Here is a 14,964-nt window from a genome sequence, read left to right on the forward strand (position 1 = left end):
CCAGCCACTTTTTCAGACTGATTTGGAAACCATAATGGAAGAGTAGGACCTGAAAGTTCAAAGAAAAGTCCATGTTCCAGCAGCATCCATGTTCCAAGTGGTATCTGGCATTTAGAAATGTAAAATTTCAGGCCCCAGCCCAAAACTACTACATCAGAATCTGAATTTTTAACAAGTTCCCCAGACAATTCACTGATTGATATGAAATAGGAATATAGACAGATCTTATCATTAATGTCTTCTCACTTTTTCTCTTTGAGCCTTCTGTCTCCACCTTTGACCTAATCACCACTGCTGCTCATAGGCACAATTCTAAGTAACCACAGTCTTCATGTTACCCCACACACACACCCCAGCATCCCAGAGCTATGATCTTCAGGGCACAACACCCAAAGTCTTCTGTATAAGATGGGTAGCTGTGTATAAACCTGTCCTTGCCCTCTCCCATCAAAATTCCCCTAGGTCTTGTCCTACTATCTCAGGACCCTGCTTTCTAACATGAGAGTTTTATAATAAATTAATCCCTATTAACATGTTCATTTTTAGTATGTTAGTATATAACATTTTGTGATGTGTGAATATTTTTTAAATGAATGCTCAAAAAATAGAACATGATTCTACAATAGGAGAAAGAGCTAGAGGTCCTGCCAACTATAACTGATTAAGTCAGTCTAGAACTATTCATGCCTGGATCACACCCCGCCACTTCCACCCCAGTGACTCAGGGTCCCATGGGAGTCTGTGAGCTTGTTGCTTCTTGCCTTCCTGTGCAATAGAAATACATCATAGCTAACTGCACTTTGCAGCTCAAAATTAAGAGTAGTTACTTAAGGATACCAGTGACACTAAGCTGCAAAAATTACTGGTTCAAAAAAACTGAGTCAACTTCAAATATTTTTATTTCCCTATTGCTACCACAAATATTCATGAAATATCGGCAAATAGTAATTTGTTGCTGTGTGGCTCTCACAAGGTACATTCTGCTACTGTGGCAATCAAACTGATTGGAGAAATATCTTTTGGCTGGATTCTTACCTCATTGTAAAAATTCAATTAAGGTTCTTGCTTCTGTATCAATTCCCAGGAGATAATTCACACATATCCCACCCATTTTTTAAAGTTTCCTTCTGCTATGCATCTGGGAGTTACTTTCATTTTGGTTAAACATATGCATTATTGTAACTTAAATTCAATAACTCTGGAAAAGGGGTTGTGTTTTGAATTTTTTATTTCACTTCCTGCAAGCATGGGAAAAGGAAGCAATTGTAATGACACCGAAAAGAGATGTTAACCTACTTACTATTGTACACGTGTGGTCCAGATAAGGTCGTTCATGTGAAAGTGTGCTTCCTGCCCACTGATGAATCTTACAGGTATCTAGAGATGCCTTTCGCTTCTAAAGTTTTAATAAGCCAAATTCTCTTCTGAGTTTAGAGGCCACTTCTCTGTGTTGAATTTAAACAACCTCGGTCCTGGTTTTTAAGAAAGAAAGGACTGAGGCCAGATGGAACAGAGAAGAGTTGTTTTCTTTACAAAGCTTTTGGACAACTCTGAACATATAAAAGACTCTTAGTAGATGGAACACTATTAGAGAAGAGAAAGAAGACTGGGAAGGGAGAGTAAGAGAAGATAATAGGAGGGTGGATATTATCTAAGTGTGTTATATGCATGAATGAAAATATCACAATGAAACCCATTAATTCTGTGTAATTAATATGCACTAATGAAAAAAAAGCAGCTGATGACAACTTGAGTCCATTGTCAATTCACTACTACAGCCCTGGGACACCCACATTAAATTATTTTTGCCTGGATCATCTACTGGGATGAGAGGAAAATGTGAATCTCTGTCAATATATTAATAAATTAGGTCATTAAAATCCTTTACATAAGCTTCCTCTTCCATTTATTGAATGCTAACCCAAGGACTTAAAGAAACCCTAACTTCCTTTTCCCCAAGAGTGCTAATCTCTTCTAAGTATTTCCTTAATATCTACTCCTAAATATGAAATAATACCTTATCTCTGAAGACTAGGACTGCGATCATGACAAAAAGAAATAAAATTTTCAATACCTGATTGATGAGACCACCTGGCTCCAGCACTTAACTACCTATGTAACTGTGATCAAGTTACTTCAATTCTCTGAGAATCTATTTCCTGAACTAAAGTTGAGGACAGTGAATACAATACCTAACATAAAGAATACTAAAAATAAAGTCACTCTGATGATATAAAAAAAGAAGTAGCCTTTCCTATGCACCTTTCTATTCAATTCAGAGTCACTCTGGTTTTGATGTTGGATTTAGACTTTATGAAAGAGACTGGTAGATAAACCCATGGGAAAGACTTAATGCTTTCTTATAAATATGTCTTTTTCTCCTGCTCTATACTGGTCAATGAGATGCCCACAAAGCTGAGTCATCAGCTAGCAAGCTGTGCTGCCCTTAATATTTAGGTTTCTGTCCCCTAAACAAAAGCCAACTGTTGGGCTTAGAGCCTCCTGCCCATTAATGAATCATTTTCATTTCCTTTCTTAAATATAGGAATGATCCAGAGAAACTAGACGCTTTCATCATGGACAAAGCCCTTCTGGATTATGAAGTGTCGATAGATGCTGACTGCAAGCTTCTAACCGTGGGGAAGCCATTTGCCATAGAAGGTATTAATCAGTCACTCTTGATTCACTTTTGTTCAGGATGTGCTCAGTCTGCTAACCTAGCAAGTCGCAAATGCCAAAGTCAGAAGCAAAAAGTGATTCATCTTCCCTTGTTTTCATTTCCAACTCATAAGCACTTAGCTATTAAGTTGCTGAAGTTAGGAATTTATTTTTCACCAACTCAACAAACATTTATTTATGCAATTGTTAGGACAAAAAATAGTTTCCCAAATGATGTTGACTCAGATGTCTGGAAATGGTGGCCATGAGGGTCCAATTTTAATTTAATCTGTATTTGTATTTTTGTTTTGCTTTTGTTTTGTTGCAGTGCTGGGGATTAAATGTGGACTTTACACATGCTAGGCAAAATCTCTATCACTGTGCTACATCCCCAGCCCCTAATCTATTTTTGAATGGCCAAAATGAATCTGATATAAAAACTAGAAAAATTACATTTTATGACTAGAAGAGCCCCAATTCTGATCTAAGCCAATCTATTCATTTTATACACAAGAAAGTGTATGAACATTATATCACATTTTCATAACCATACAATTAGATGACAATACTGGGATTAAAATCCAAATTTCATGGTTCCTCAATAAATGTTTTCCATTAGTTACAAAGTAAGTAAGAAAAAACACTTCATCCTAAGATTTAGTATCCATTAGGATCCTAAACAAAACTTTGTTTGGGACCCCAGGTTTACCTTTTCCCATTGGCAGCAATTTTTGCTTCCAGCTAGATCAACCCATCAATCAAACTTCAGGACCAAAGACAGATTGCTTTGTCAGTACCTTCTCTCCTTCTGAATGACAGTTGATATTTAAAACTTATAGTTTGAACCAGCTAATTTCACAGCTCCTAATTCCCAGCTTCCCCTCCCTGACAGTACATGTTAGCTCTCAAGACAGCCATACTCACTTGTCACAAAACACTTTGACTTGAAACAATCTCACGGGAGTGCCCAAGTCCTATTTCCAGAAATCTGTCTTACTGTACATTTACTAGAGTATCAAGACTATTCTGATTCCGTTTTCCCAGCCATAGTTCATCTCTGTCTCCCCTAAATACATCAACAGATTTTTTTGCTTCAGCTTTGTTTGTTGTGATAAATGAGAGTGGAACAGCTGATGCTGTTTCTTAGAGACTTCTCTTAGGAGAAATCAGTCTCCTCTCTAATCAAAATGACCCCCACCTGAACCAAGAATGGAACTCAGGAAGAGATATAGTAATAGGGGTAATAGTAGTTTTGTGTTAAGACTACAATCTAAGGCAGCAAAAGCACTAAAAAGAAGAAGAAAGAATGAGAGAGAGAGAGAAGCTAGAAAAACAAAAGAATATTCAGTGTATGCTCAGTATACTTTCAGTATATAATGGAAAAATTCCTATTTTTATGGCATCTGGAGATATGGAAAGGAAGTGACATTTTATTTCTGTCTTAAATGTACAGGGTAATTGAGGTCTCTCCTACCATTAGTAGCTACTAACAATGAATCATCTGTAGAGGGCATGAGAATGAGGGGGTCCGGTCCATTTTCCACCTTTGTCTTCAGGGGGTAACCCTATCTTGTCAAAAGACAGTGGTAAGATGACTTGTTTGCCTCTGCTGGACCCCAGTGCCAGATGCCACACAATTAGCTCCCCACTGGTTTCCTGTTTACATTTCCATCTGTGCTTCTGAGACTTAGTGTTTTGCACTTCCTAACATCTCTAGACACTACATTGTTCTCAAAGAGAATAAACTCAAAAATGGCACATGGAAGAACTCTCCCTACAAGAAAGCAGAAAGTCTGAAGATTTAAAGGATAAAGCATTATCATCACTATTGATGTAGTCTCAGAACAGAGGGGGTGCAAATCAGACAATTTTACTCAATACTGCCCCCACCGACAAGTTCACAGAATGAGTTAGCTTTCCATCATTGTGATAAAATACCTGAGATAAACACTTTTTAAAGAAGGAATGTTTACTCTGGCCCAGTTTCAGAATTTCAGTCCATGGTCACTTGGCTTTGCCGCTTCTGAGTCTGTGTTGAAAGGGAACATCATGGCAAAGAGCACATGGTAGAGAAAAGCTGCTCACTTCATAAATGGTGGCCAGGAAGCAGAGAGCAAGAGAAGAAGGGGCAGATTACAAGGGCATGCACCCAATGACCTACTTCCTTCAATTAGCCCCACCTCCTAAAGTTTCCACCACCACCCAATAGCCCATTAAGATATGAATTCATAAATGGATTAATCCATTCATGAGATAGAAGCCCTAAAGATTCAACCACCTCCCAGTGCCTCACCTATGAATAATTCTGCATTGGAGACAAAGCCTTTAATGCATGGGCTTTGAGGGAACATTTAATAGCCAAAGTACTATACAGAACTGTAAAAAACACAAAGGGAGGATAGTTATAAATTATGCACAACAGGAAAAAAAAAAGTCTGATAATTATTAGTAAACGACTTGGTGACATCGCTCAGCGGTAGATCACCTGCATAGCATGTGTGTATAAGGCCCAGAGTTCAATCCTCAGCACCACAAACACAAAAAGACTAGTACATGTTCTTCTAGTATGTGATGTTTTTAATGTTAATCTCAAGGGTGTTTTAGGAAAATATTTCGAGTTTTTCTTTTATTTTTATGAAACTTTAAAAAATATATGCTTTCATTAATAACATTCAGGTTTTTTTAACTTATTAAAATATAAGCTTTATTATCAAAGTAGACTGAATAGGTATTAAAAAAAATCATTGAAGAACTTTCTGGCCTGTTTAGCTTACAGGAACATTACATGTGCCTATCTACATCCCTTCACAGGGTCTAGGACAATGCTAGGCATGTAACAATTGTGCAACAAATGATGTATTTATTACCAATTAGATAACTGAGTTTAAATTTGAAATAAGTACATAATTCACTTACAAATGTAAGTGCAAATACATCCTGACAACTTACACATACTTTCTGTGTTTAAAGTATTTCAGGAATTTAGACTGGAGGGAAAACAAAGTCTACTTCATGCTGAATGTACCATTCACTTTATATAGTAATGATATCACACTTATTCTGTGTGACTACTGCTATTGGCTGAATATTTGCATCCACCCAAAATTCTCATATTGAAACCAAAGTGGGGCCTTTGGGGAGATAATTAGATCATGAGAGCTCCATCTTTATAAAATGGGATTTGTGCTCTTATAAAATAGGCCTATGGAAGTTCACCCACCCTTTCTACCATGTGAGGGCACAGCTACAACCCATCTATGACCAGAAAGCAGGTCTTCCCCAGACACTGAAGTGGCTGATGTCTTGATCTTGAACCTCCCAAGACTTCCCCAGGACTGTGAGGAAACAAATATGTATTGTTTATAAGCTACCCTGCCTTTGGATTTTTTGTTATAGCAGCCCAAACAGACTAAGATAACTACTAAACACACTCCCAAATTTACGCTTGTGCATTTATTTAGAATTAAAAAGTAAAAATAAGGTCAGTGAGAGACAGTCATGCCACATTGAGTTTGAAACCCTTTCATAAGTCCTCTTTTGTTACTAAAGAGTACAGATCAAAACTATTAACAATTCAAGAGCATTTTGAAAGTCTTTAGTCAAATTAAACGCCATCCACCAGGAGCACAAAGACATATTGTGCTTGTGGGGAAAAAAAAGTGTTGAAATAAATGAATATAAGTCCCAAATTTATGCACTGAAGTTACCTGACAATAAAGGTCAAACAAACAGAAAGACTAATGTAACTGCACAATAATGACTTGTGACCATTTCGCCAAAGACCTTTGCCTATTTTTGAGCTTGTTCTTTTACTTACTTTCCAATAATTATTTAATACAGTGACTGGAGCACTAGCCCTGGAAGCTGGGGGCTTGGATTAGCATACAATTGCTGTCACTAACTGGCAAATATCTTCATCTGCTCTTCCCATTTGGTTCTTCATCTGCATAATAAGGACATGAATTATACATGTATGATACAATTGTTGTGGGGATTAAGTAAAATAACACATGTAAAGTTCTTAGGCCCTCCTCAATAAATTATTTCTATTCAGTATATTAAATTAACAAATTGAGGACTATGAACTACAAAATTCTTCCAGGATAGCCTTCATAGATATCAGCTTCTCCCAGACACTTCTCTCCACAATCTCATTGCCTGAGGGAAAGGGGAACACATTTTTAAAGAGCCCTTTGCAATTAGGAATAGTAAGAATGCTCTCAATCACTGTCCCAGAATAGCTAGCTATGGTATTTCAAGGACACACTGTAAAACCGAATGAGTCTTTCTACCTGAAGACTTTTTAACCCCACCTGAGATCTTATTTTCAAAATGTCTATTTTCCAGCCACATTTCAGGAAAACTCTTTTAGTCTATGATTTCTAACTGTACGTTTGCTAGCCAAAATATATTTCCACTACTCATAGCTGAGTAAAGCTGATTTATCCATGGGGAAAAGATCAGGATTCTATTCTGAAAATTGTTCTCTTGGGCTATTAAGCTGTATCCAATTTCCAGGGTGCCTGACACCTTCATCTTTAGGGTTGAAGGATTCCATTTTGCTTCATCCGTCAACCACGAAATAGTCAACCCTGTCTTTATTGCAAAGCCACATTTCTAATGATAATGAAAGCAACTCAGACTAAGTTGAGTCAGCAATTTAAATTCTTTGACCAATGAACACAAGCAAATTTGAAAAGCAACTGATAGAAGGATGGAAATAAAACCTTCAAGGTTTTACCATTTTGTTTCTGAATGAAATGAATTTTCATGTCTTTGAACAAATTTTTTTTTATTTCTCCCCTCATTATACATGCATACTTACTTAATTTAGCTAACAATAATTATTACTATTAATGTTAAAAATTATTGTCAATATTTAATATATGTGTTAAAATGGAAAATTAGAAAGAATAGTAATCTAATTTTTAGCAGTCAATTGCAAATTAACCTAGGCATGATGGAGTACAGTAATTTAATATTTATTATTTCGTGTGTAGCAACTTTTTATAAATGTCTCTGTAACTTCAACATAGCTTTTTCCTTAAGAATTTTAATACTTTTGCTGTAGTACAAAAATTCTATTCTTATAATATGTAGATTTATCATGAGTTAATTTCAAACTTTTAAATTTTGTCATGTATTTTTGTTTCGTCTACCAAAAAATGTCACTATCAAGAATTAATCCAATGGCTGTGCACAATGGTTCATGCCTGTAATCCTTGATGCTAGGTTCAAGGCTAACCAGGTAAAAAGTTAGCAAGACTCCATGTCAGTCAACAAGCCAGGTGTAGTGGTACTATGGTCACAGCTATGTGTGAGGCTGTAGGAAGAAGAATCAGTCTCAGACTGGCCCCAGGCAAAAAACAGAACATCTTACCTGAAAAAAGAACTAAAGGAAAAAAAAAAAAAAGGCAGTGGGTGTGGTTCAAGTGGTAGAACATCTACCCAGCAAGGGCTAGGCCCAGAGTTCAAAGACACTAACAACAAAAAGAACTGATCTAAGAAGCCTCTCATTTTCTTTCATTTGGTAATAATCTCTCTTTCCTCTGAACCACCATAGAATGTTTTCTGTCTTCCTCATTGTGTCTTAGTTGTTATATGTCACCTCTATTGGATTGGTGGCTCACCCATCTTTTTCTCCAGGAAAAGTCATACAACTTTCTACTGTGTTGTGCAGTTATTGGTGTATGCCATATCTCCACATGCCACCATAAGCTCCTTATGGATAGGCTTTATGTCTATTATAGCTTAGTAAACTCCATAGCACTTGACAGAGTGCCTGGCACAGAATAAGCATGAAACACATTTGTGGAACTAGTGAGTAAACAAATAGATATGTAATAATGCTCATCAGATGAAAAATGGAAACTGTTCTTCCATTATTCCATCTATGTGGGTTTGAGATTAGAAGCTTTAGCAGGAGTTTTAGGAAAAATTATATCATTAGTGAAAGACCTTGTAGTAACTTTCCCGGCATATATAATCATATAAATTAGGGCTGTTCTTACAGACTCTACACCACTTATTGAAAAGCTTATAAACAAAATCTGCCTATGAACAACTTATCTTTGTCTGCTGAAAACAAACCACAAGTTTTAATGATTGTGACTTTTTAATGAGTTACCTGATTTGGAGCAATTACATCAATATAGCTACAGAAATCTGGCCCATACTGAAGGGAGGAAGTAAGTCATGCATTCCCTTGACTTGTTGTAATGGATATGGTGGAAAAAGCATTGATTTTAGAATCAAACACACCTTCAAGTATAGGTTTTGCCAGCTACTACCTGTGTGACATTGTCAGTTTACTTCTTCTATCTCCAAGTCTCTTTAATACATACTCTTGCATGGGTCCATGGAGGGAAACATGCAATAGTGTCTAGCACAAAGTATGACTCAGAATGTCCTAATTTTTGTTAGCATTCCAGAGTAACCAAACTGTGTGCTACAATCTACCACACAATCTTGGTCTAGCAGTGTGTGATTTACAAAATGGGATAAAGTATGAAAAATGTTTGTTTGAGAGCAGTTCTTGGAGTACAGTAAGTCCGCAATACATATTAGAAAATACTGCCCTTGACAAAAACTATTGCTATAGGGAAGAAACACATTAATATTCAGCAAACCTGGCCCAAATTAATCATCCTGTTGATCAATCCACTCCCACCAGATAATTCCAAGTCCTCCTACACTAAGTTCTTTCATGCCCCAGCTTCTCTCCCTCATGTCACCTATCTCAACTTTGATGAAGGTAATCATTCTGCAGTGCACTTGTATAATATGTCTCCCTGGTAGAGTGTATAGTCCAAGACAACAGAGACCATATCTACCTTTCTCAATGCTAAATACTAACGACTTAAGCACCATGCCTATTTACTCAATGAAATACTTGTTGGATGGATGAATGAGTGAGTGAATGAATGAATGTGTGAGTCAGGAAATCATTGAACATTATTATACATGTGCCTAGTATTGTGCCTGACATGTTAATAAGTACTAACTAAATATTTGTGCAACTGAATTGGTAATCACACTCATTATAAGTTTCTAAAGAAAACTGGTAACTTCCTTGTAAAAAGTTACCCATTATTTAAAAATGTCACTTAATGATAACATCAGCAGAAGAAAAATCTGCTCATCAAATTCTTTTCTTATCAGTCTTGACTTTCAAGCGAAAACTTCTAAGCAAAAAACAGGCCTCAAAAATCACTCTTTAAATGGAAAATTCTGATCAAGTTTTTGACATTGTCATCATTACCTTGACTCTGCATTGTTAAGAAACAAACAAAATTATCAGGAAAAAAATCATACAACTCTAAAACTCAAAAGTTGTTTGGTATTATTCATATCTGTTCTTTTTTATTCATTATATACACATCTGAAGCCTCATATTTTTTTAAAAAGGGATTTGTGTGTCTGCATTTAAAAAAGAACAAGCTAACATCTTTGAAATTGAATTGTAAGACAGAATAATTATCACAGGTATTTGTTTCCATTAACTATCTTTGGATCCTTGACAGCCTTTTAGTCTTTGTCTGTGAAAAAGGTACTCACGCATTTTTAATTTATCTTCCTCAATCATCTTGAGGACAAAAGAAAAATCGTTTTGACTGTGAAGTCCAATAGCTAAAGCCAAGATGTAGCTAATTAGCCTCTTTCACATGCCTCATCAAAGATACATTAACAATGTGGGAAGTGAGTGAAGACACACAGTGTGAAAATGCTGTTGATGCTGACTAATAAAACTCTGACAACAATTATATCCATCTTTGTTCTCTTTCTCCATCCCTTCCTCTGATTGTTGTGCCCTACATAGCTAAAATCCTGTATCTTTAATTTTTCATCTCCTTGATTTTATCTAAATACAGTTTCATTATGTACATATGTATTCCTAAAAATACATTGTTTTGAATGTTTTTACATTTGCCCAATGCATTCGTGCCACAGGTATCCTTTGGAACTGATGCTTTTCATTCAATAGTATATTGCTAAGAGTCCCCCATATCATTGCATTTAGTTCTAATTCATACATTTACATCATATAACATTCCAATTATGTAAGTATTCCACAATTTACCTATTCCCTTGTCAATGAACATTTGTGTTGTCTGCAATTTTTGCTATTATGAACTGTACCTCTACCAACATTCTTGACCATATTTCCTGGTGTGAGTGTGGAGTAGTTCTTTGGAATTGTATTTAGGAGCAGAACTAGTGGTCTTTATATAAATGCTCAATGTGCAAAATAATGCCAATTTTTTTCCAAAGCAGCTATATCACTTTGCATTCAACAGGTAATGTAGATTTATTCTATTAATCCATGTCTTCTCCAACATTTGGTATTATCACTTTTTTGACAATTGAAGTTAGTTGTTACAAGTCCTTATATATATTTTACTTTTCATGCTATATTATATGTTCACATGGTCTTATTACATTATTAAAAATAAATCAAAAAGTAAGTATCATGCATTAAGAATGATAAGATAAACCAAAGATTATGACTAACCCAAATTTGTGTACTTAAAACCCATAGGATAGGTTCTGGAAGAGGCAGATAAGAAATTCTAGCCTTGCTAAAGACCTCAAAGATTGCTTCTAAGAAAGATCTTGAAGAGAAGGACAGATTATCTTAAAATGTTCCAGAAGTACACTATACATAGTTCATCTCTCTCCTCTTCAGACTCATCTACTCAGCAATGCAGTTGATCTAAGGGTAATCATATCTAAGAACAGGTTTGAGTCCTTTAAATAGTGCAAAGTCATCTTGCCCTTGTTACCAGATCTAATGGCAATATTACATGAGTATAGTGGCTATCTCTCAGGAATGGTGTGAAAAACTCACATGGGATTAAATTTTCTTCTAGGATATGGCATTGGTCTCCCACCCAACTCTCCACTGACGTCCAACATATCTGAGCTAATCAGTCAATACAAGTCCCATGGGTTTATGGATGTGCTGCATGACAAGTGGTACAAGGTGGTTCCCTGTGGCAAGAGAAGTTTCGCTGTCACTGAGGTATGGAAAGACTAATGATGATGTTGACACTTCATGTAGTTTTATCTTGAAGAATATAAGGAATGCTGTTACTGTGCCTCATGATCAATAACTCAAGTAATTTAATTTATTAGATCTCTCCATGGTATTTGGATTACTTCTAAATTTGCTTAAAATGTGCCCATTCCTGTATGAATTTCCAGTGAAACATGTTTATCTTAGGCTTAAATGTGACGCTATTTTGATAGGTAAAAGTTTCAGTTTCTACTTTTCCCCAAACCCTGGGTCCACAAGTGCAAAAGAAGTACTGTTCTAAATGACAGCAATAATAGCTGGAACTGAACATAACAGTGTTTGGCTTAACTGTTAATTGCTGGTCATGATATGAATTTCACAATATCCCTTAAAATCGAATGAAACTTTTGCTAACTTCCCAATGGTGACTATCTGGTGATTTGTGGGTTTAAAAACTCGACATACCTTAAACAATAACTGTTAGATTACAGAACCGTAGATTTTTTCATATCTGAAAACCACCAATTCCCTTCTTTTATGAGATAATAAGTGATTTGCCTAAGGCATATTGTCAAAATCTATTTTTTTCTATTGAAATACTATATCATTACAATGTAATTAAAAGTAAGCCTACAAAGTAAAACAGAATTTGATTATTAAAATAGGAGACTTAAAAGTGTAACCAGAGCCACAGGCCCAAATATTTTAAAAGAAGAGCCAAATTAACAAGTACAAGGTCATCCTGATGTTACAGTTACAAGAAAAAAAAAAAAGCACATCTAAAGTCAATAATGATTCCAAATAGTCTCTATTTAACAAGAATTCCCAAATATTTATTTCAACCCTGCCCCTTCTCAGCTCAATTCCAGAGCACATACCCACCTTCCTATTTGACGTATATCTCCTCTTGAATATCCTTCAGGCATCTTCAGGTTCACTTGTCAAAAACTGAACCTTTGATCTTCTCTCCTAGATATGCTTTCCCCCCATGCTTCATATCTTGGCAATGATACTTGTGTGCATCTAGTTACCCATTCTAGAAACTGGCAGGAATCCTTAATGTCTCCCCTGTTCACCTTTTGCATCCACCAACATAATAAGAGATATGTCTCAAATATGTTATTTATTGTCATCCCCATTGTCATTACTCTAATCCCAGCTGTCATCCCTCACCTGGACAACTACAATAGTCCTACATGGTCTTGTACCCCTGCCCTCATCTAACATGTGCTTCACATGGCAGCTCACTCTTCTGCTAGAAGTCCACGGTGACCAGCCATGTTCATTAGTTCAAAATCTGAAATGCTGATATGGCCTACAGTGACATGTGAGGCCAGCCCCTGCCCACTTCTCATGCCACTTTCTTCTCTGCCACTTTCTGTGGCACACAGCTACACCACAATAAGCTTTTTAGATGAAGGTATACCAGTGGCTTCCCCTGCTTTGGGGTCCCTACACATGCTGTTGCGTCCCCCACCCTATACTCTTCCCCTGACATTTCCTCAGCTAATGCCTTTGTATTATAAACTCCTGGCTCACGTCTCCTTTTTCAGATCCTGATAGAAACTGACCAGTCATGTCTCCCTTTGTGATCTCATACATCTCATGCTATTTCATAGACTTGGCCATAATATAAATTTTAACATTTTAAAACACATAGACATCAAGGAGCAGAAGGTAAGAACATAAAGCAGGAGAGAGATTAACAGTATACTGGACTGAATAGTGTTCCCTAAAAAAATCACATCTACTCAGAACTTGATAATATGATCTTATTTGGAAATGGAGTCTTTGAAAAGGTAATTGATTAAGATGAGGCCATACTGAATTCAGATGGGCCTTAAGTCAAATGACTGGTATCCTTATGAGAACACCATGTGAACAAGACCATAGGACAAAAAAGGAAGAGACTGGAATATTCAGCTACAAGCCAAGGAATGCTAAGGATTGCCAGCAACCACAAGAAGCTAGTAGAGAAGCAAGAAATGGATTCTCCCTCAGAGCACCCAGAAGGAAGCAACCCTGCTAAAATCTGGATTTCAGGCTTTGACCTCCTAAACTATGCGACTGTTGTTTTAAGCCATCCTGTTTGTGGTAATTTTTACAGCAGCCCTGAGAAACTATTAAAGGAAGATGGTAGATAGACAATAGATGATAGATTAGATAGATAGATAGATAGATAGATAGATAGATAGAGATTAAAGGAAGCTGAGATAAGCCAGTGAAGTCCTTGACCTTTAAGTTTACCTATGATATTCCTAGGAGCCATGACAAAAAAGGCATATAAAATGAGTTGGAAGAGGTGTGGTGGCACACAGCTGTAATCCCAGCACTCAGGAGGCTGAGGAAGAAGGAATGCAAGTTCAAGGCCAACCTGGACTACATAGTCTATGTATATATATACGGTATGGAAAGGTTTTTAACCAGAAAAGCTTTACCTAAAAATTTAAAATTTAATTCTTATTTTCAAAAATGACACAATAACAGTAATATTTTCAAGTTATAAAAATATTTCATAAAATAAACTCTACTCAGAAGATTTGTGAGTTTTTTTTCCTATAAGAGATAAACTTGGGCTTATCCCAGTAAACCAGTCAGTTGAGTAAATTCAGAAGGAAGCAAATGAATCAATTATTTAAATTGTGCAAAGTATCACTTGGTGTATTGTTTCATTTATAGTGAGCATGGCTGATTCAAGCCAAAATTTCCAAATGATTCAAAATTGACAGCAAGGCAGTAGACCAAAAGGGCCTCCCAATCATGTCCCCCAGCCAGTATTACTGAATGATTGTCACCTTCCTGACCAATGCACACTCTATTGCTATCTCAGAGGATCATGACACAAAGATAGCTGAAGAGACCACCTGACTACCAAGCCAAGCCTCTTCATACCCAGGGCTCTGCAGACTCAGATCCTAACTATGCCTAAACATGCAGAGAACATACTTTTGGAGACCAGCTAACACAACTACTAACAAAAATCTGGACAAATTTATTCCAATGTGAAAGTAACACTATGCATGATAAGTTTGAAAATATCCATTTCTGGATCTGAATCCTGGTTCTATCAATTAATAGCTGAATGACTAGAACTGCTCTTGAGTCTGAGTTTCCTCACCTGTGAATGGCTATGATAAAATCAACTTTGACATTTTTTCTGAGAATAAGAGATCATTTGTAGGTGCATCTAGTAAGAAACCTATTGCAGTAAGTAGTAAATAATAGAAGTACTAATTCTTCCTCTCCCTCCATCTAGAGGCATCTTCTTATGCTTCTTAGATATCTTCAAG

At 36.4% G+C, this 14,964-nt stretch overlaps 1 protein-coding gene across 1 annotated transcript in view; it reads left to right on the forward strand.

The window, feature by feature from the left end:
* Grin3a (glutamate ionotropic receptor NMDA type subunit 3A) overlaps positions 1–14,964 on the forward strand; it is a 166,438-nt gene that overhangs the window by 117,180 nt on the left and 34,294 nt on the right. Inside the window, exons 5-6 of the mRNA XM_020179227.2 lie at positions 2,546–2,661; positions 11,529–11,680. Of these exons, the coding sequence (XP_020034816.2) occupies positions 2,546–2,661; positions 11,529–11,680 (268 nt within the window). The remainder of the gene's footprint in view (positions 1–2,545; positions 2,662–11,528; positions 11,681–14,964) is intronic.

Source organism: Castor canadensis, chromosome 13, assembly GCF_047511655.1.
Source record: "Castor canadensis chromosome 13, mCasCan1.hap1v2, whole genome shotgun sequence".
Classification (NCBI taxonomy): Eukaryota; Metazoa; Chordata; class Mammalia; order Rodentia; family Castoridae; genus Castor; species Castor canadensis.